General features: G+C 41.2%; 2 protein-coding genes across 3 annotated transcripts; both read right to left on the bottom strand.

The window, feature by feature from the left end:
* Positions 1-3,273: 3,273 nt before the first annotated feature.
* On the bottom strand, positions 3,274-11,921 carry LOC118361843 (myozenin-2-like). The gene is made up of 4 exons (XM_035742057.1): positions 11,916-11,921; positions 5,473-5,584; positions 3,891-4,077; positions 3,274-3,505 (listed from the first exon to the last, which is right to left on the bottom strand). Exons 1-4 carry the CDS (start codon positions 11,919-11,921, stop codon positions 3,274-3,276), a joined length of 537 nt encoding a protein of 178 aa, XP_035597950.1.
* LOC118362893 (synaptopodin-2-like) lies at positions 11,570-22,889 on the bottom strand. Of its 2 annotated transcripts, none has more exons than XM_035743613.2 (3): positions 22,703-22,889; positions 16,893-19,043; positions 11,570-13,706 (listed from the first exon to the last, which is right to left on the bottom strand). In XM_035743613.2, the coding sequence occupies exons 2-3, from the start codon at positions 18,678-18,680 to the stop codon at positions 13,167-13,169; spliced, it is 2,328 nt and encodes a 775-aa protein (XP_035599506.1). In that variant the 5' UTR covers positions 18,681-19,043; positions 22,703-22,889; the 3' UTR covers positions 11,570-13,166. The 2 variants fall into 2 exon arrangements, with proteins under 2 accessions (XP_035599506.1, XP_035599507.1); XM_035743614.2 differs by having other exon boundaries at positions 22,716-22,889.
* Positions 22,890-23,715: the final 826 nt, after the last annotated feature.

Below are 23,715 nucleotides of genomic sequence, written 5' to 3'. Positions count from 1 at the left end.
TGCATGGTTTCCCAAGTGGTAGTGGGAGGACCACACACCATATCATCATGACTCCAAATGTACTTTTATATATGATGGTTATTATACCAATATTTACCCATAAAGACGTTTCCACCGCCATTTCCAGCATAATTAATTGTACCTACACAAAAATATCACATGTCTTACGAGCAAAAATTCCTGTTTTTGTCAAAACTGTCATTATTATTTTTTAAATAAGATATGACTTTATTTGCATAAAAACTGTGGATGAAAACGTGCTTAGTATCTAGGTTTTCATCCAATTGGCAACAGATTTTCATGCTAATATTCTAAAATGTTCCCACCAGTGGTGTATTTCCACCAAACTGACTTGTTGAGGATAAAAATCAGTGCGTGATGACGTAGTGAACACAACATGTATTATTTAGCTTTGGTTCTCAACTCTATCGATTGTCACAAAAACAAAAAAATTACATTTTTTTTTAAATGATAATTATTTTTTTGCAGTGTTATTTTTTGTTGTTGCTGCTTTAGTTGAGAAATTTAGAGTGAGAGAGACAGAGGGGAAGTACAGTTCAGAAACTTCCATATTGGGGATTCAATCCTGTGTTGACCAGTCAATAGAGTAGACCAACCTCCAGCACTCCTAAACAATACAATTAAATTGAATAAAATGGCATATGCAGGCCCATGGCCTATATTTCAGTCCGCTATCCACAACTCAGGAAGCACCGTTGCATTTGTTGTGACTAGTACGCCTATGCTAATTTCCCACAAAAATGCACGGTGCAGGACCACTGATCGGGAACATGTCTTCCTTCCCATTAGATCTTGAAACGTGGCAGATTATAATTATATTTGACAGGCTCTCAAGTTGAAATCAATGTTTGAAATGTTTAAAACGATTTCTAGCCCAAATTGTGTAACTCTCTTTATGTGCATTTTCCCCTCATTTTTAAGCTTCTTGTTCAGCCTTGGGAGGCAAGGGAGAGGAGCTCTTGTCCAACTTTTGATCGTTTCAAGTAATGATTTGTGTTCGAAAGTATTTCTTATTAAATGAGATCTACGGCAGCTGTAGTGATATCATACCATCATGAAATACAATCAATGTTCAATATTTTTCTGGGTATAGCTAAACGAATGAATGGAATCCAATGGGATGCTAATATTAGCAATATGCTGACATGACCTACTGAAACAGCTGATTCCATGGACTCCTTTTGAGAAGAAAAACCCACAATAACCACGTTTCCATCCACAGTTTTTATGGTAGTAAAGTCATATCGCATAAGAACAAATTACGATAGCTGTGATGGAAACAGGAAGTCTCGGCGTAATTTTATAAGTGCTGACAGATCATTTGGTTGTTCAACATGGTGGGATCTTTTTGTGTCGGTAAAATGTTGGTGGAAACGCCTTTTATGTGTAAATTTTGATATAATAACAATCATACGAAAAATACATTTTGAGTCACACAATGATAATGAGTCTGGGCCTCACACTACGACTTGGGATGCTACGCAGTTTATTAGGCTACAGATTAAATCAATTATGACGAACTTCATAGGATGGTGAAAGTGCACAGTGATGAGCTTGATGCTGCTTTCCAATAAATATTGAAGGTCTTATTCTGGTGACATGATGATCGATGCTTGACTGCCACTTGACAAATCAAAATATACTCACTCTTATCCATAATAATCTCATCATGTAGACTAGCCAGCCTGCACAGCATACCCACACCACATATGCGAGCTGTTGGCTAGAGCACAGGTGCCAAGACCAGAGGAGGCACATTTGGTATTTAATGCAACAGTTTGTGACAAAACTATTGGTGGAGTTGAAAATGCAATGGAAAATGACATTGTGCAGTTAATGCTAACAACATTGCTATGGATAAAGCTATTTGCCAATTCAACCCAATCCAACTCTCCAGGTGTCACCCATCTTCCCCTTTATCGCCTGCATATTTATACCTGTGTTCTCTGTTTGTCTGTTGCCAGTTCTTCTTGTTTGTCAAGTCAACCAGCGTTTTTGTGTCTCAGCACCTGCTTTTTCCAGTCTCTCTTTTTCTTGGCCTCCTGGTTTTGACCATTGGCTGTCCTGACTCTGAGCCCGCCTGCTTGACCACTCTGCCTGCCCGTGAGCCTGCCTGCCAACCTGTACCTTTGCCCCATTATTAAACCATTGTTAATTCGACATTGTCTGCATCTGGGTCTTACCTTAATACCTGATTGTGTGTGTGTGTGTGTGTGTGTGTGTGTGTGTGTGTGTGTGTGTGTGTGTGTGTGTGTGTGTGTGTGTGTGTGTGTGTGTGTGTGTGTGTGTGTGTGTGTGTGTGTGTGTGTGTGTGTGTGTGTGTGTGTGTTGATCAGACATCATCAACTGTTGTTGGTATATGGTTGTTGGTCTGTAGTTGGTCATACAGTTCCTGGGTAGTACCCTGAACTAACTAAGAATTGTCCTATCTTTAAAAAAAATATTTGAATTCAGGGAATTGGTACGAAGTCAGTGAAACTATTTTCCGACTCAATTTGGTATGTGTTGGTTCTTTAATGTTAGCATACTGTAACTCAGTATTGTTTTTTCTTCCGATAGGTACAGTACATATGACGTTGCTTAAGCAATACTTTCATAATGAATGATGTATTGTTACTAATTAACAAATAGCATGTACACTGTAGCCCACTTACTTTTCTTTTCATTTGCAGGAATTGTGTGTTTCAAGTCAAAGTACTGTACATAACAAGTTCATTTGTTCCACATATCCAAACCACACATTGATTTACATAAGCCAATTAATTATACAATGTCATGAAAAGAGATATACATTTTTATTTGCACATCGATAAGCCCATTCTAAAAGATTAATAGGCAACATGTCTACATAATTAAAGACAAAGATACTTTTGTATCTGATATCCAATATAAGCCAAAAGATGTATTGAAGTTTCAATGTATTACTCGTATTTTTTCTCTTAGACATTTCAATAACATTTCTGCCATGTGTGCTATTTATTTACACGTTATTCTCTGAATAGACAATGCAAAACTAACCATCAGTAGCATTACTCATGCAAATGGCACAGAATTGAAACAGGACAGCAGGGAACCCCTATTTGAAACCATCAGTTTGTCGTCGGTTGCACATATTCAATAATCATGATTTAGGCTTCAGCTCCGACTCCTATATCACAGATCAGGCTGTAAGGTTAGAGGTACCAGCAGTGGATCTTGTTGGACCGGTGCTCTCTTGTATTTCCAGGAATTTATGGGTCATTTAAAGGTCATCTAGAGGTCATCGGACTCAGGGATGGGCGTAGGTTCCAGAGGCACGGTGGGCAGGATCAGTGGGATGCCGTCGGTTATCCATCCCTGGGCGACCCTGTTGAACGTGGGCCGTTTCACCCCTGGGTCCTGGAGCTCAGAGTAGTTGGGGAGGTTCAGGTCGATCTCGGGGAGCTTGAACGTGATCCCACTGCTCTGGGGGGCTTTGTCGAAACCACCAAACGTTGTGGCCACCCTGGAAATCAGATGTAGAGATACAAGAGTGAATGCAAAATCAAAATGAAGATCTTTAAAGATGTGACGGTTGCATAGAATATAGAAAGCTGGCTTTTTATGGAGCGTTACAGGAGCGTATCCATGTAACAGTGAATCCGAACTGTTTTTATAAGAAAACCATTTAATTCCATTGAAATGTTTGCAAAATCAATGTCATTATAAGTACTGAGGATCCGATCTACTGAGAGTACTATCCCAACCTTGAAATGTAATGTGCATACTTAACTCAAAGTCTGCCATTGAGAGAAGTGCATGGCTGATGCAGTATGTTCAAGTAGCTCGGAAATCTTTGGCTTACGTTGTTGAATAGCAGTTGTCTGAAAACTCTCCTCAGAACACTTCACCTGTTAAAGCTCTTGTATTCAGGAGCCTCTGGTCTGGGCTCAGGGACAGGCATCCTGATATTGAGGGTCGCGGCCAGGTTGGGGGTGTCGTTAATGATAGCCTGCTCCCAAGGGGAGTGGTAGGACTTGGGTATTGCTGTAGAGTTGAACGTCTCTGCAGGGACATCCTTCAAGGGGCCTCCATATCCTGAGATACATGCCAAGAAGATATGATCATAAGACCAACAGTGCAGTGTATAGACACTCACTTATCCTATCAACACATTAGTATATCTGTGCGGTTGGACTTTAGTGCGATACATGATTACTGGCAATTTCTTGCTTGTCGTCCTTGCACAAGAAATGTGAAAAAGTACTAGGGCATTGAGCCTGTATTTTGTCCAGACTAGGGTTCCCCAACTGGCGTCCCGCCAAGTTTTTTTTGTGTTGAATTTTCATTGCTGGACATAAAAGACTGTACAAACACCAGGAAATCAGCTCCAAGTGATTGTAATTTTAGAAATCTGTTCCCAAGCATTATAGAGAGGCACGGGATCATATACAAATGTAAGCAAGGCTGGAATGATTATGTTTTAGTCAAACATTATATCTGTTTGGGGTTCGTGCAGTCAATTTGCAGTCCACAAATGATTTGTAATTCTGTTCCGGCCCCCCGACCATCCGCTCCAGGAAAAAAAAATCAGCTCACGGCTGAATCTAGTTGATGATCCCTGATGTAGACAGAGCAAGGTAACAAACACGACACTTTAGTCATTCCGTTGTTCCCACCTGTTCCTCCATGCTAATTTCATCAAGACATAACACAATTTTTTTTTTAACCATTTTTTGTTTAGTATTACCTGTTTTTTATTGCTTGTAAAACAAAATAGGTGTCACAATGACTGTGGCGGTGCTGTTTTATAAATAGCCACTATAATCTAATAACAGTATAAACTAGAGCAGTGAAAACGGTGATGTAGACGCAACACTGGCAGATTGAGACAATTTGGTCCATCATGAGCTCATGTCTTAAAATAGTGCACACCATAAGTGTGCGTTCATCCTTTGTGTGAAAAGCGGGTTGGTCCAGTTGACATGGGTTGACACCATGCTTGGTCACATCAGATTCTACAAGAGTGTTCTGTTTGTATCTCCTGCTGACAATTGAATGCAGGGAAAGGAAATGCTTCTCATGTATCCTGCTTAAAGGCCAGAGGTCTGCTGAGTCACTATGGGGAATTAGACTGGTCCTTAGAGGTAACATGAACATCTAAATAGGGCCTTAAAAATGCATTCACAACCCCTTCATAAGCAGTACATAAGCAGTTCATAAATGTTCATGTCAACAATTGCAAGAAATAGCATACATATCCATTTCTAGTTGTTGAAAAGCGACATTTACTTATGAATGCAGTATGCATGAGTTATGAATGTGTTATGAAGTCCTTATGTAGGATCCCTTCAAGTGAAGCGTTACTCATGCTTAACACTACGTAATAATGAAATAAAGATATTTTAATAAGCCCTTATTATTCCCTTAAACTATATTATTCCGCCTTATAAGCATTCATAGATTTTGAATATTGATGTGGTAGCTACATACCTGGTGCAATGCTTTCTGAATTTGAAGGGTTTCCTGGGGCGGGTGTGTAAAGAAGTGTTTTTGATCCCTCTTTGTTTTCGGCACTGTCTACATTCTCAGCTGGCAGATCCCTCTGGAAAAAAATGGAAAGTATTTTGTTATCAGCAAAGCTTTACCCTTTTGCTCAGTTCTGAACCTATCTCATTTATTCATTTGGGGATTAGCTGCAATGAATTGTTCACTTTGAGTAAATGAGGCCCATCGATCACAGGTTTTACGACTATGTTAACTTAGCACACCAAGCTAAAGCTTGGGCATAACATCAAAGCAGGATCAGCTACCACCAAAATGCCCATCAAAAAAGTTGAAATAGCAACTAATGCATGTTTGTTTGCAATGTTGAGAATTGATGTGCAATGTTGAGAACATGGCATCTCGCGTCTTGTGACGGCCGGCCGCCCAACAACCTGCCCGCTCGACCCTATCCCCTCCTCTCTTCTCCAGACCATTTCCGGAGACCTTCTCCCTTACCTCACCTCGCTCATCAACTCATCCCTGACCGCTGGCTACGTCCCTTCCGTCTTCAAGAGAGCGAGAGTTGCACCCCTTCTGAAAAAACCTACACTCGATCCCTCCGATGTCAACAACTACAGACCAGTATCCCTTCTTTCTTTTCTCTCCAAAACTCTTGAACGTGCCGTCCTTGGCCAGCTCTCCCGCTATCTCTCTCAGAATGACATTCTTGATCCAAATCAGTCAGGTTTCAAGACTAGTCATTCAACTGAGACTGCTCTTCTTTGTATCACGGAGGCGCTCCGCACTGCTAAAGCTAACTCTCTCTCCTCTGCTCTCATCCTTCTAGACCTATCGGCTGCCTTCGATACTGTGAACCATCAGATCCTTCTCTCCACCCTCTCCGAGTTGAGCATCTCCGGCGCGGCCCACGCTTGGATTGCGTCCTACCTGACAGGTCGCTCCTACCAGGTGGCGTGGCGAGAATCTGTCTCCTCACCACGCGCTCTCACCACTGGTGTCCCCCAGGGCTCTGTTCTAGGCCCTCTCCTATTCTCGCTATACACCAAGTCACTTGGCTCTGTCATAACCTCACATGGTCTCCCTATCATTGCTATGCAGATGACACACAATTAATCTTCTCCTTTCCCCTTCTGATGACCAGGTGGCGAATCACATCTCTGCATGTCTGGCAGACATATCAGTGTGGATGACGGATCACCACCTCAAGCTGAACCTCGGCAAGACGGAGCTGCTCTTCCTCCCGGGAAGGACTGCCCGTTCCATGATTTCGCCATCACGGTTGACAACTCCATTGTGTCCTCCTCCCAGAGCGCTAAGAACCTTGGCGTGATCCTGGACAACACCCTGTCGTTCTCAACTAACATCAAGGCGGTGGCCCGTTCCTGTAGGTTCATGCTCTACAACATCCGCAGAGTACGACCCTGCCTCACACAGGAAGCGGCGCAGGTCCTAATCCAGGCACTTGTCATCTCCCGTCTGGATTACTGCAACTCGCTGTTGGCTGGACTCCCTGCCTGTGCCATTAAACCCCTACAACTCATCCAGAACGCCGCAGCCTGTCTGGTGTTCAACCTTCCCAAGTTCTCTCACGTCACCCCGCTCCTCCGCTCTCTCCACTGGCTTCCAGTTGAAGCTCGCATCCGCTACAAGACCATGGTGCTTGCCTACGGAGCTGTGAGGGGAACGGCACCTCAGTACCTCCAGGCTCTGATCAGGCCCTACACCCAAACAAGGGCACTGCGTTCATCCACCTCTGGCCTGCTCGCCTCCCTACCACTGAGGAAGTACAGTTCCCGCTCAGCCCAGTCAAAACTGTTCGCTGCTCTGGCTCCCCAATGGTGGAACACACTCCCTCACGACGCCAGGACAGCGGAGTCAATCACCACCTTCCGGAGACACCTGAAACCCCACCTCTTTAAGGAATACCTAGGATAGGATAAAGTAATCCTTCTCACCCCCCTTAAAAGATTTAGATGCACTATTGTAAAGTGGCTGTTCCACTGGATGTCATAAGGTGAATGCACCAATTTGTAAGTCGCTCTGGATAAGAGCGTCTGCTAAATGACTTAAATGTAAATGTAAATGTAATAGCACTTTATGTGCAATGTTGCTCAATTTGAACAGTTGCCAAAAGTAAAAGCAGCCATTTGCAACCAGACCCCCCATAGTTGATACACAATCACAATACTAAATATTTACATGTAACAAATCATTTTTGTCATTTAGCAGCGCTACAGTATACCCCCTGTGGACTGGCATCTAACCAATGTACACATGAACATATAATGCATATAATTCAGAAAGTATTCATACCTTTGACTTATTCCACATTTTGTTATGTTATAGCCTGGATTCAAAGTTGATTAAATATATATTTTTCTCACACATCTACACACACTATCCTATAATGACAAAGTTAAAATATGGTTGTAGAAGTTTTTGGCACATTCATTGTAATTTAAATTCAGAAATATCTCACTTACATAAGTATTCACACCACTGTCAATACATATACCTTTGGCAGCGATTACAGCTGTGAGTCTTTCGGGGTAAGTCTCTATGAGCTTTGCACACCTGGATTGTACAATATAGTTGTTGATCATTGCTAGACAGCCATTTTTAAGTCTTGCCATAGATCTTCATGCTAATTCAAATCAAAACTGTAACTTGGCCAATCAGGAATATCGAATGCTGTCTTGGTAAGCAACTCCAGTGTATATTTGACCTTGTGTTTTAGGTTATTGTCCTGCTGAAAGGTGAATTTGTCTCCCATTGTCTGCTGGAAAGCAGACTGAACCAGGTTTTCCTCTAGGATTTTTCCTGTGCTTAGCCCTATTCTGTTTATTTTTATCTTAAAAAACTCCCTAGTCCATGTCGATGACAAGCATGCACATAACATGATGCAGACACCACCATGCTTGTGTGGACACTTATACCTAAACCCCCGGCACTTATACCTAAACCCATGTCGCCTATACCTACATCTCCCAATGCCTTATGCCATAGTTTTAACATCTCAATTGTCAGTAGAAACCACATTTGTTTAAGCATGTCAGCCATATCAGCTATGTTTTTTTAAAGGCAGCATATGAGGCTGAATGAACTGTTTTGCTGCCAGACAAGGCTCCGCTGATAGCCAGGTGTAGCGGTTGTAACGATTCACTCCAAGATGTTGAAAAGAAAGCTCTGCTGTTGGGACAGCTTTGTGTAGGTCCTAAAGGTTTGTGTAGACCATTTGTCACCATTAGAGTGCAATCCATGTATTGTTTAGTGTTGTGTTGTGTAGTGGCTTTGCTGGCATGCATCTAAAAAAAATTGGGGAGTTTCCCCCACCAAGATTTACATGTTAAAATCGCCACTGTAGAGAAACCTATTTTTAACACTGTATTGTAGCAACCAAGCAAACAACTTAGCGGGAGTAATGTTACAGAAATGACTGTATGTTCATGGGGCTTCTAAGATAAGTGCTGTCAGGATTAGAGGTTGACCAATTATGATTTTTTAATGCCGATACCGATAATTGGACGATTTTTAAAATGTATTTGTAATAATTACAATGACAACAATACTGAGTGAACAATAAAAATCTATTTAAAATAAAATAAATAATGAAACATTTTCAATTTGGTGTAAATAATGCAGTAACAAAGTGTTGGAGAAGAAAGTAAAAGTGCAATAAGTGCCATGTAAAAAAGCTAACGTTTTAGTTCCTTGCTCAGAACATGAGAACATATGAAAGCTGGTGGTTCCTTTTAACATGAGATTTCAATATTCCAAGGTAAGTGGTTTTAGGTTGTAGTTAATATAGTATTTATAGGACTATTTCTCTAAATACCATTTGTATTTCCTATTCCTTTTACTATTCTTATAGGCACTTTAGTATTGCCAGTGTAACAGTATAGCTTCCGTCCCTCTCCTCGCCCCTACCTGGGCTCGAACCAGGAACACATCGACAACAGCCACCCTCGAAGCAGCGTTACCAATGCAGAGCAAAGGGAACAACTACTCCAAGTCTCAGAGCGAGTGACGTTTGAAACGCTATTAGCGTGCACCCCGCTAACTAGCTAGCCATTTCACATCGGTTACACCCGCCTAATCTCAGGGGTTGATTGGCTTGAAGTCATAAACAGCTCAATGCTTGAAGCACAGTGAAGAGCTGCTGGCAAAATGCATGGAAGTGCTGTTTGAATGAATGCTTATGAGCGTGCTGCTGCCTACCACCACTGTGTCAGACTGCTCTATCAAATATCAAATCATAGACTTAACTATAACATAATAACACACAGAAATACGAGCCTTTGGTCATTAATATGGTCGAATCCGGAAACGATCATTTTGAAAACAAAACGTTTATTATTATCGCATATACCCTGACTCTGCGTGCAATGAACACAAGAGAAGTGACACAATTTCACCTGGTCAATATTGCCTGCTAACCTGGATTTCTTTAAGCTAAATATGCAGGTTTAAAAATATATACTTCTGTGTATTGATTTTAAGAAAGGCATTGGTGTTTATGGTTAGGTACATGTTGGAGCAATGACAGTCCTTTTTCCACGAATGTGCACCGCATCGATTATATGCAATGCAGGAAATGCTAGATAAACTAGTAATATCATCAACCATGTGTAGTTAACTAGTGATTATGATTGATTGATTGATGGTTTTTATAAGATAAGTTTAATGCTAGCTAGCAACTTACCTTGGCTTCTTACTGCATTTGCGTAACAGGCAGGCAGCTCGTGGAGTGCAATGTAAAGCAGGTGGTTAGAGCATTGGACTAGTTAACTGTAAGGTTGCAAGATTGAATCCCGAGCTGACAAGGTAAAAATATGTTATTCTGCCCCTGAACAAGGTAGTTAACCCACCGTTCCTAGGCCGTCATTGAAAATAAGAACGTGTTCTTAACTGACTTGCCTAGTTAAATAAAGGTGTAAAAAATAAATAAATATATATATATATATATATATATATATATATATATATTTACTTATTTTTATGAAGACTTGAAATCGGCCCTAATTAATCGGCCATTCCGATTAATCGGTCGACCTCTAGTCAAGATACTAAATAATTTATCTTCATAGTGCTGCCAAGAAACAAACTTACTGCTTGAATTGTCTAACTACTTCTGAAATGATTGGTTCTTCTCGTGTTATTCAATCCTAATACAGACTTGTTGTCAGCTATCGGGGGGATTTGTGTCAATAGATTTTAATATGAAAACATTCAGTGTAAAAATGAAACTACAAAAGTACACTGAACAAAAATATAAACGCAACACGTAAAGTGCTGGTTCCATGCTTCATGAGCTGAAATAAAAGATCCCAGAAATGTTCCGTACGTACAAAAATCATATTGATCTCAAATTGTGTGCACTAATTTGTTTACATCGCTGTTAGTGAACATTTTAGCCTCAAAATAATCCATCCACAGGTGTGGCATATCAAAAAGCTGATTAAACAACATGATCATTACGCAGGTTCACCTTGTGCTGGGGACAATAAAAGGCCACTCTAAAATGTGCAGTTTTGTCACACAACACAATGCCACAGATCTCTCAAGTTTTGGGGGAGTGTGCAATTGGCATGCTGACTGCAGGAATGTCCACCAGAGCTGTTGCCAGAGAATTATATGTTTATTTCTCTACCATAAGCTGCCTCCAAAGTTGGTCTTTCTGTCTGTAATAAAGCCCTTTTGTGGTGAAAAACTCATTCTGATTGGTGGGCCTATGGGTGGGCCTATGCGCTCCCAGGCCCAGTCACGTGAAATCCATAGATTAGGGCCTAATTTATTTATTTAAATAGACACATTTCCTTATATGAACTGTCCCAGAAATTTTTTTGAAATTGATGCATGTTGCGTTTATATGTTTTATCACTATAGAATAAAATGGTTAGGGTGTCATTTGGCTCTCTTCACACCTAACAAAAATGTATGACAGTGAGACTCAGTTTTGAGCTTTTTCTCATATTTAAAATTGTAACTTTCTCTTTTCGACATCATTTACATTGTGTAAAGTCGTTTTCACATACAATTTTATTTGAGTATGAATCGTCTCCCACTGTTCATCTCCCACTAGTCATCTCCCAATAGCTCAGTCTGTGATTATGTAACCATCACTTTGGTTACTATTCCCTGGATGGACCTGTGGAGATGCTTTGTGACAGATGTCAAAGCAATAACCTGACATGTTAGCAAAACAAACACTTTAGCTGCAGTGGAGTGTACACTTTATAAAAGTACTCTCTCTACTAACTCTCCACATTCCACTCCATTTCTATACACGTATCTAATATATTCATATATGTGTTATTGGTATTCAGCAATCGTTTGTTTCTCAACGAATTCAGGATACCAAACATTTTGAATGGATAAAAAAAAAGTCCAATGTGTAAGAAACATTTCACAAATCCTGCATATCTTACATACATGTTCGTTAAATTAAACGTCAGAGGCCCGGCGCACTCGACAACGTGAACGTTTTATTGGAAGAGTGCAATATTTATCTTCAGTGCTGCAACAAATGAACGACACAATCAAGTGATAAAAGTGACAATATCTTGAACACATTCACAGTCCATATGAAAGTGTAACACATTTCACATGCCTTTCACAGAAGGTGCCAAACCAATCACAGAAACGTCAACCTCTTCAATGACGTGGTCTTGAACATAGTGTGTGACTATGTTTGGCAAACTGACTGAATTATATGAATAAAAACACTGTTCATTTGATATATTTCAGCAATAAAATCAGACATTTGAATGATTATTTTAAGACATTTCTAAGTTTCCTTCATTTTCATAGTAACATAAGGGATTGTCTGAACGTGAACATGAATATTGATTGTTTTCATCAGCATGTGCACTTGGTACTTGCTATCTAACCTGCTACACATGCTATTGTGCATATTACACAAACCATCAAGGAACCCTAGCAATACATTTGAAATCCAGTTCACTGTATTTCTATTTTTAGATGTTACCGCTTACATCACGTACTGTTACAGTACTCAATACATTTTCCAATTTAGTTTTCATACTATGTGGAAAATAAAACATGTAAGGTTCATATAGGTTCAACACATCTAACTTTCCTTTCCCGGCCATCTGTCATTTTCTCACTCATCACCTTGCACACCTCTTACTTTTAGAGGTAAATCAATGTAAAACACATGCAAATAAATAATAGGCCTATCATGTATCCATTTCTACAAATGCATAAAACTTGTTTTGAATTTGAACTTTTCTGGTACAGAACATCCAATGGAACATACATTAGAACATATTATACATGTGTGTGAATGCACTTCACTGATCAGAATTATAGTAGAGAATGAGATACTAATTATTTGCCCCCCTGTGGCCACGGGACAGTACTTTTTTCCAGAAATGAAAACCTTTAAAGCTAGAATCCATAGTGGTGAAACTGCCACGTCCGTTTGCAATTTTGCAACAACTACATTAAACACTGTTTTTGCGTTCATGACACTATACCCCTCTTAAAAAAAGGAAACACTACGTTGATTCAATTGTTAATTATAATATGCTGGCCCTATTGATTACATATGTACATCCAATTACATTTTCTACGTTTGTTCTTACAGTGTTTTTTTGCAGTGCGGTGTTTTCTTGTGTATGTCATCTAGCTGAGGATGTACAGATAGCTGTGCGAGATTACCTTCTCATAGTTGTGCGTGGCAAGGTAGCGTAGAGGGACTGACACGGGTGGCCTGGGCCTCGACCCATATGTCCAACGGTAGCACTCACCCATGACCACAGTGGCTGGGCCTGTCTGAAGGGAGGCCCGTAAACAGGGGCAGAGGTCAAACTCATAGACCTTGTATGCATTGCTGGGGGTGGAGCATGATAGTAACCACCACTGACACTGGGGGCGTCCAATGACACCTTGCGCTTCCGTTCATCCGGAGGTTCCGGAAGAGATCGTTGGTTGGCGGCGGAGTTGACTTTAGTGGAGATGGACTGAGGGAAGTTCTGGAATCGGAAGGCATCGTCCACCAGACCCAGGGGGCTCCGGGAGGCAGCCTCCCAAGTGCCGGGGGGCTTGAGTGTGACTTTTTCCTGCAAGGAGGTCTGTCTCCCGAGAGATGGATGGAACACAGGGGTGGTCACAGGGGACATAGATGACTGTGAGGGCATGTAGGACATGGAGCAGATCCGTCTGGGTAGGGACAGAGAGTAGCTTCTGCCAAGACCCTGGGAGAAAAGGACATTGTACTTGATTGATGTGAATCTGCTATTATAAAGCATACTGTACACACTGGGGCTCAGGGTCGAAATATAAAATACCAAAAGTAATGTAATGCACATGTATTCATGAGGCACTAAATAAATGTGTTCATGACACTGTATCCCTCTATTTCCACACACACACACACACACACACACACACACACACACACACACACACACACACACACACACACACACACACACACACACACACACACACACACACACACACACACACACACAGTGTCAGAGGGCATTGCCTCCCGTGAAAGAGCAGGATATCCACTTTCAATCTCTTCACATGGACACAGGCCAATTCTACTAAACTGGGTGTTCATCGCCATCCATGACCTTTTCCCATGATTATTGCTATTTGTTTCACAACATAGAAGTCATATCACTCTCTCATACAGTAGCATTGTGGCCTGGAGATGAATGCCTATAAACAATCACAGTAGTGAACAGGCCCTCAAACCTGATGATGCATTATCACTGCACATTTTGTTCAGTGTTCATGTTCCAAACATAGCTGGGTGACGTAATGGGGTCGTTTCTCCTTAAAATACATGAGTCCCCTTGGCTAATTAAGACCAATGGCTGGGAAGAGGGTTTGTTTTCAGCACTTACCTTTGGCAGGGGTTGATCTTATCGGGTCTCTGCTTAGCAGAGCTAACTTTTTGAAAGGGATAGCATGTTTTAAAGATGATGAGTCTGAGCTATATTTGGAAACGGTGAGCCCTTTGCTCATAGCAGGTCTCCATGCAAACTTTGGGTTTCAGCAAATACCTGTTTAGTGGACAGTAACACATTGCCTTAGTAACACATTGCCTTAACAAGTCATTGAAAACATAAACCTGCAAAAGTGTCTTAAACAGGTGGAAAGGACTTTATCATGATTGTTTTTAACCAGACATTGCTTAAGCTACCATGAATTGGCAACATTAGCAAATACATAGGCAACATTAAAATAGAAGAGGTATTACAATATGAGTGTGTGGTACAATAATTCAAGCGTGATGCATTCATAAAAGAAAACGTTGCAAGAGTCCATGCAGTAGTAATGAAATATAAAAACATACACAGGGAAAGGGAGATATTTAATAGCAAGATTGTGCTACGAAACGTGCAATATACAATGGAACACATAAAAGAGGAACAATAAACGTAACAAAGGACAGAAAAGGTCAAGTCAGCAATCTCATTGGAAATTACAAAAGATTATCTGTAACATATATATCAATTAACCTGAACATAAAACATGTTTGATTAAGTGTTCAAATGAATATGTTGATAAAAACCACTAAGTGACTGGCCATAATTGACAATAAAATACAAAATTCCACATTGTCAACGACACAAAGATGTAGTGGGGGCTTTAAAAATATAATTAGGAAAAGCTTTGAGCTGTATCACACTATTAAATATGCTTTGGAATGAGACTGAAGGAATTGTAAGAGGTCTGCATCCAAATATACTATATCCAAATATAGTGCCTATTATTATATCTCTTCTAATCATAGTCATCATAAAAGTATGAACAAACCCCCCTGTTTTTATGTTAGGCACTATCATTGCTATCATTTTGCATACATTTTGACTAGCCTCCAACCTACCCACACTGTTTAACATTTCCATTACTGTTGCAATAATGATAATGGTGGTGTCATGTGGTCATGACACCACTGGTGAATACAGGCTACCCTAAACATAAATTAATTTACACAAAAAAAAGGCGAGGCAAGGCACCATAGACAAACTAGAAATGTTTCCTCTTTTCAGCTGCACACACAACTGATCACAATTTCCTGAGAATACTCAACACGACGTATCCCTAGTGGGACCAAAACTTCAGCCAAGGAGGGGACTTTTTTGTTGAATTCTTCCTCTTATGCCTAATGGGTATAGAACTTTCCCCTGCTAGTATCTGTATCTTCACTAATGATCTAGCGCTGCAGACAACAATATAGCAGCTACCCCGACTTGCTAAACTGTGTATCAATAGATAGCACAATTAGCTAACTAGCTTCATTGGCAAACACTACATTGGTATTAGCAGTAGCTAACATTAGCTTCATTCACAGCTTCATTAACAACACCTGCAATAGTCTCTCATTCTCAATAGTTTCTCATTCTGAAACACTCATGTACAGCTAGTCTCTAATTTCATTGTTTTACAAGCTATGAAGCAAACAGATTATTGAAGTTGAAGTGGGGCGTTAACTCAAGCAAAAGAGGTAGATCGAGGCAGGGTGGCAGAGTGGCCAATTAATGATAACAACCATATGCAGTGATACCTACTGAAATATTTTATCTGTATAAAAGCACTGGTATAACACAGGTTGTTGGTCTGGAAAATGACTTCCATAAGACAAAGACAGAGGCATTTGTTTTCTCATGTTAATTTACTATACATCTAAATGTTCTGCAATTTGTAAAAAAAAAATGTGTAAAGCTAGAGAGAGGAACATAATGAAAATGCATTCATTGGTTTCCCTTGTTGACCTGTCATGCATAATGTATATTCTTTAAATATTGAATTAATTGTTTAGTTTTACTGTTCTAAGTTGTCATGTAAAATGTTTTGTGATGGATTTGCATACGTATGTATAGTAGAAAGTAAGAAGATATAGGGTGACAGTTTGACACTGCAACAATGCAGAGATATTACCAAAAATAAGTATATTATTTGAAATACTTGGCAGGACACATCTAATTTAATTTAAACCATTTTAAATAAATGGTGCTTTAGAAATGGTAAGAAATGGTGTATCATCTCTGCATGTTCTGCAACATCAAAGATGGGGCAGTGGGTTGGGACTAATGTTGCAGAATGACATGCCTCCACTGTTTGCTTGTTACCCCTTGCTTTTTGGCAGAAAATGTAGGCCGAGGAGCCATTTGAATGGTACCTCTAGAGAGGACATCAGCATCAAAGGGTATAGAAGACATAGATTCTGAGTTGACACTGAGAGATAGCTGATGGGGAGTGCTTGTGGGTATAGGGCAGTGGGTGCTTGGAGCTTGGGTAGCTTTTTTGGAGATATCATGCAGAGCAGGTGAAGCATTATGCTTCCAGTACAGTTGCTTGCTAAATGGGAGTGGTTCACTTGACTGTGTAGATTGACAGCCGAAGGGGTATAGGACACTCACCGATCTAGTAGACTTAGCAGGAGCTATGGGCTTGCATGGTTGGTTTGCTGGGGGAAGATCATGGGCAGCGTAAAGAGAAATGCCAAAGGCAGGTCTAGGGCTGACAACAGGGGCAGGTTTAGGGCTCAATGGTGGGTTTGACTCAGGGGTTGGGATGGAAGCCATTTTGAGGCTAGGTCTAAGGCCTTCAGCCTCAGTGCCTACGTTATATCTAAAGAGTGATGAGTCCAGCTGGTAAGGCTGATGTTTCAAGACATCTAGGGCATCCAGGTGCTTGTGGGGTGGAGGTTTTGTTTTCGCCTTGGTCTTTGGCTTGATTTTTGGACTTGTTGAAGGTGGCTGCTTAGCTCCTGCAGGGGGATAGCAAGGAGCATGACGGGGATTGTATGACAAAGGAGATGGGGCTCGGACGTTGGATGAGTATCTCCAAGCACCTGGAAAGGAGGTGGTGGGGGAAGGAGACTTTGCTTTGTTGGCCTGAACTGTTTCGGCGTCCACCACATATTTCTCCATACGGGTCTTCCTCTTGGCAAAGAGTTCGGCACCTCTTCCCCTCAGAGTTGGACCATTTATGGCTGGACTTACATGGCCCTCAGAGATGTGACCCATTGGAGATGTAGACGGAGCCTTGGCTGCGTGGCTGTAAGAGATCTCTTGTTGGGGTGGGCAAGATTCCACCGAAGGATTTGGGGACTTATTCTTTGAGACTGTGGGTTGGCGAGGTGCCGTGTGATTTGGGTTTGGGGCCTGAATACTCACTGGGGACCGCGATGGCTGTGGACTCCAGCTATTCATGGTTGGCTGAAGTTGAGAGGGTGATGTTGAGTTGGCTGGTGCCCCGGTGCTCATTGGTGGCTGCGGTCGTGCCTGAGTTTGGGGTGGTTCACGGAGGTTCACCATTTGCTGAGGCAAAAGCCAGTCTTGTTGTTTGAAGTATTGCTGAGGAGGAGCCCCCACTGGACTTGGGAAAGATGCTGGGATTGGACTCCTTGCCGGGTGAAGTAGCACATTTGAAGAACTCTCCTTCAGCCATGGTGGACAGGCTGGGTTGATGCTAGGCTTTGGTGCAACAGGTGGGGGATACTTGTGCTTGACTGTTCGGTGTTGCATAAAGTTGCATGCCTCAGCACCAAGACTAAAGTAGTCTTCCTCTTCTCCTGACTCAATGTATGATCTTCTTTCCCCTCTGTTTTGAATATAGGCATTGGATGCTTGATCAGAGGATGCTCTATTAGCACGTCTTCTTTTTGAGTCTAGTAGGATGCCAGTCTTGATTGCTGGTACAGATATGCGTTCATCACGCGACGCTATGAAGTCCCCAGTTGGGGACCAGACCTGTGGAACTGTGTGTATAGGGACTGATACCTTGAATTTGAGTTCATGATGCTTCACTGGACTAGTGACACCACTAAGAGGAGAAAATGGGATAGGCACTCTGTTATGGGATCCCAAGAAGGGCTTCGCTGTTCTGTTGGGCACAAGAGGCTTTGGTATGGCACTAGATAGGTGGTTGGGCAGTCTGTTCATCATGTGAGCACATTGTTGCACCTCCTGTTGGTTTTCTTTGCACTGCAGTTGTTGATTGCCATGAGCATGATTGGATTGCACGTAAGTTTCATCCATTTTGTAAGACTTGTGCAGTTCTGTGTCTTCAAGCTCTACAATACCCTCGCCCGGTAAGCCTTTGCACCGCATTTCCTCGTGCTCTAAGGCAATCTCATCCATCCTCTGGCGGCGCTGCGCAAACATTGCCACGCCCTTGCCTCTTGTCTCTGGCAGTCGCTCCATCTCTTCCAGCTGCTGGAATATGTTGGCTATTCCAAGGTTCTCCTAGTTTAAATTGACGTCTCGTTCTTGTACATTCATTGAGTAGTCTTCTTCAAGTTCTGAATAATCTTCAGTGGTCAAAGGAAACCTGACCGTTTTGCCGTCTTCACGTTCTATGTCTTCGTCGCTTTTGTCGTCAAACTGGTGCCAACCTGTCCCGTAGCTGACAAGTGTATAATTCTTAACCCTTTGCCGCTGTTTCTTGAACATCAACACCCCTCTGTTTCTGGGATTTGGTGCATCGGTCAACAGCAAAGCAATGCTTTTAGACTTGGCTTCCTTCACCTGCCTTTCTGACTGACTGGCTCTTGCTCTGTCTGGGCCCTGGAGGGGAGATATGAGGAGAGAGGACAGAGATAAAAAGAGAGACAATTTATCAATGCAATGTAAGTACATAAACTATTATTTTTTGCTACCTCAGAATGATGCATATGTAATGTCAGGAGGTATCACATGAAGTACCCCACATAAAGGACATTACAAGAGCACTGTCTACCCATTTCAAATGATCTGTCTCCTGAGAATGTCATCAACCGATTACTTTTAGGGTGTAGCTTTCTCAATTGCCATTTAAGATACAGTACATTCGGAATGTATTCAGACCCCTTCACTTTTTCCGCATTTTGTTACGTTACAGCCTTATTCACATAAGACCCCATAACGACAAAGCAAAAACTGTGTTTTAGACATTTTTGCAAATCTATTACAAATAAAATACTGAATATCACATTTAAATATATATTCAGACCCTTTACTCAGTACTTTGTTGAAGCACCTTTGGCAGTAATTACAGCCTTGAGTCTTCTTAGGTATAATGCTACAAGCTTGGCACACTTTCTTCTCTGCAGATCCTCTCAAGCTCTGTCAGGTTGGATGGGGAACGTCGCTGCACAGCTATTTTCAGGTGTCTCCAGAGATGTTGGATGTGACAATTGGCATTCAGGCCAAAGAGTTCAATCTTGATTTCATCAGACCAGAGAATCTTGTTTCTCATGGTCTGAGAGTCCTTTAGGTGCCTTTTGGCAAACTCCAAGCAGACTTTCATGTGCCTTTTACTTGGGAGTGGCATCCGTCTGGCAGAGCTGCAGAGATGGTTGTCCTTCATGAAGGTTCTCCCATCTCCACAGAGAAGCTCTGTCAGAGTGACCATCGGGTTCTTGGTCACCTCCCTGACCAAGGCCCTTCTCCCCTGATTGTTCAGTTTGGCTGTGCGGCCAGGTCTAGGAAGAGTCTTGGTGGTTCCAAACTTCTTCCATTTAAGAATGATGGAGGTCACTGTTTTCTTGGGGACCTTCAATGCTGCAGACATTTTTTGGTACCCTTCCCCCGATCTGTTCCTCGACACAATCCTGTCTCGGAGCTCTACGGACAATTCTTTCGAACTCATGTCTAGGTTTTTGCTCTGACATGCACTGTCAACTTTGGGACCTTATATAGACAGGTGCGTGCCTTTCCAAATCATGTCCAATCAATTTACCACTGTTGGACTCCAATCAAGGAAACAGCAAACGGTCTGAATACTTATGCAAAAATGTCTAAAAACCTGTTTTCGCTTTGTCATTATGGTGGATTGTGTGTAGATTGATGAGGAAAAACAATAATTGAATCAATTTTATAATAAGGCTGTAACGTAACAAAGTAAAGGGGTCTGAATACTTTCCGAATACATTGTACATGGGGTTAGCTGCAGAATATAATGGATATCGAATAGAAATATCTATTCAACTTAGTTGCTTCTGACTTGATGACCTCAGCACCTATGGTAAATCTAGCTTTTTTTTTGTCTTGAATTGAATTGAATTGGTATGTTTATAAATATCATGCTAATATCATGACAGCCTACATGATTCATGAGGAAAGGAATTTGGAGACAGACAACTTTGGAAGTCACTTTCCAAACAACGAGTTCCATTATTTCATTATGTATTACAAATCATTCAAACATTAATGGCCAATATTTTAGAATAACCTTTTTCTTCATAATATTTAGACCTAACTCCAAAATAAAGGAAAAAATAGAGAGCCAGAGATTTGAAGTTTAATTCCAGACCTATTTATTATCTTGTTACGATGGCTGATGACAAATGGCTCGTATTGTATTATAGCAAACACTTCAATTTACTTGAAGCTTCCACCCTAAGGTCTACAGAACACTGTCGTCTATTGATGTGATGGATGTCATGTAAACTGACTACACAGTTGAAGAAAAACCCATTATAGCTACCTAGCCAATTACATGTGGCTTATAGAAAGACCGACCCTGTGCAGTCTAGTAATACTTTTAAATAGTCATATTATAAGTAGAAAACTAATACAAATAATAGAAATATGATACTTTTTAAGTTCGATTTTAGTCCGTTGACATTTTGAATTTATTTTATTTTATCCGAAGAGCTGTAAAGTTTTTAGTGTCCACTAGAGGATGTTAATATATGTATTTTTGCTGACAGATATATCCAATTTACATATTAGGATTTGCAACATTAGACAACAGACACAACCTGTAAATATTACAACTTTCATCTTTACATTAAAATAATACGTTACTTACTATACTCCTACATTGTCGCCAATGAATACTTTAAATGTTGAAAGGGATGTTCAGTATTATACTATACAGTAACTAAAAATCTATGGAAGTAATGGCAGCATGCATGCAGTGCCTGTTAAAATGTTCACAGCCAAATCAACTTTAATCAACGTAGTTATTTGGTTTAAAGTTACTTAAAGGTGATCCCGTTTTTTTAACATGCACCACATGCCCCCATCACTCCCATTGTTTTCAGCTAGCGCTGGCTAAAGTTAGCTGACGTTTAAAGAAAACCGAACCAAGGATTCATGTTTCTGTCCTGGGCTATAGACTACTTTCAGGATGAGGAACCATCTAACGTTACATTTTAAAATACTTCTCCTTTAACTCTTCAAATAAGTTACTGTTAAATGTCTTGAAGCACCAATTTATGTTTGGTCAATCTGATTTATCCATGTTTTTCTGTTATCGTCCATCTGCCAGTGTTGTAGACTGAATGAACTCAAATGATTAATTGCATTTGATATAGTTGAGGCTTTACTTGGAGGATTAAACTAAAAAGAATAACAATGTATAAACACATAATGACACTTTGTATTAATTTAAAATAATATTTATCAAAACATCTGACCCCATTTAAAAAGTCAAATTTAATAATAAATATAGAGTTTGCATGGTCTTTGCAACAAACTGTTTGCTTTGTGCATATAACATTGACAGCAAATCCAATGAGGGTAAACATTCACCAAAGTCGGACAGATACTTCTAATGTGCTTTAATTTCAGTATCGCCTGGACCTGCACACTCTGCAACTGTGTACTTTTATTTTTAGGTCCACATTGCAAGATGCAATAAAAAAGCACTCATTTTAGAGCTAACTTAGGGGGGTCTCTGTGGCAAGGAAAGTGAGGAGCTAAATTTCCATTACACAGTCAAGGCTAATGGTTTGAAAAAGGGATCGGGTGTCAAGCCAGGATGACACATGGTGGTGTCCGTCAAATTCCCTTCTGCCAGTCTCATCAGAGGCATGGTCGTATTTTATTCTGATCCACTCAGACTATTAAATGCACAGGAGAGTCAGCCTGTATGCCCACTTCCAATAAGCACACATCCCAGCAGTCATGCCCTTTCGTCCAAATTCAAACATTGCATCATTATCTATTTTGCTTTATAAACGTCACTGTACTTTGTGGCAGCAATAACAGTAGTTCCTTTACAATACAAATAACATGATTTAAGTGACAACAAGCCAATTATATTTGACATGCCTTTTCTTTTCAAATTGTTGTATTAAAATAACATTTCTAACATTGTTTTATTTCATTATAAGCCAAATGCAACACAGAGAAAATGACCACATAGTTTTGAGTTGCACAGATTTACATTGGTACTCGATCTACAGTAAATGAATGACGGGGTGGAGGGAGGAGGGAGGAGGAGGGTGGCTACTTACGTGCGTGCCTCACCCTGTGTCTGCTGGGACTGGGGAGATCTCTCTCAGACGCAGAGTCCCACTCCTCTGCCTGCTCAGCACCCTGCGCTGAAATTCCAAAGGATAGATAAGCAGGTGGTGTTTCGCGGTGCCCTCCTTCTTCCGGAGACTCAACACTCCCATTCCCCCTGGCCCCAGTCCCAGAGCCCAGCCTCCTGTCGTCCCCCCTGGGTTGCCCATGGGTAAGAGTTAGGGTCATCTAACTCTGGCCAATGGAGGAAGAGGAGGTGGACCGTTGGAATGATATTTGACACAAGTTGGGGTTCGGGGCGGGGGCTTGTGGGGTCTTTGGGGGAGTCGGTGAAGGGGTGCTTGAGTAGACTTCGGCTTAGGAGACCTCGGATTCTGCCGGGTTGACGCTACATGGCCCCTGTGATAAAGTGTCTATTTCTTGGCTTCTGCTGGGGCTCAGTCCCCTGACCGGGCTACATTCTTCCGGGCTGTAGTCGGAGGGTGGTCTCTGATGTTCCACCATGGCTTTCTTGGTGTAAGGTTCAGGGCTCTACAGAATGGGGGGACTCAACCTGTCTAATGTGGGTGTGCTGGAGATCTATGGGGAGCTCTGTATCACTCTGCCTTTCTTCATTGTAGGATCCATCCCGGGACTCTGAGATGTAAAGGTCGTCAGAGGAGTGGCAGTACTCAGAGACTGACCAAGCATCCATGACAATGATCTCCTGGTCCTCTGTTTCTGACTCCACGTCTTGCATGTTACAGACACAGATAGGGTCCTGGAAGTGACAAATGCAACATTTAGAACAAGAGAGGAGACGAGAGAGCATGAAAAATAAGAAGAAAGGGAACTTCCACTAAGAAATTGATCATGAATACATTATTAAGTTTTCAGTATTATTGTCAACAAAATCACCTTGCAGCTGTAAACAAAAAGCAGCAAAGCAATGTGATACAATTTGAACACGCACACAGACACATGCACACACATGCACATGCATCCACGTACATGAGCATGCATG

This window comes from Oncorhynchus keta, chromosome 29 (assembly GCF_023373465.1).
Source record: "Oncorhynchus keta strain PuntledgeMale-10-30-2019 chromosome 29, Oket_V2, whole genome shotgun sequence".
NCBI lineage: Eukaryota > Metazoa > Chordata > Actinopteri > Salmoniformes > Salmonidae > Oncorhynchus > Oncorhynchus keta.
The sequence above is the reverse complement of the archived record's forward strand: the minus strand, read 5'-3'. Positions and strand labels throughout refer to the sequence as shown.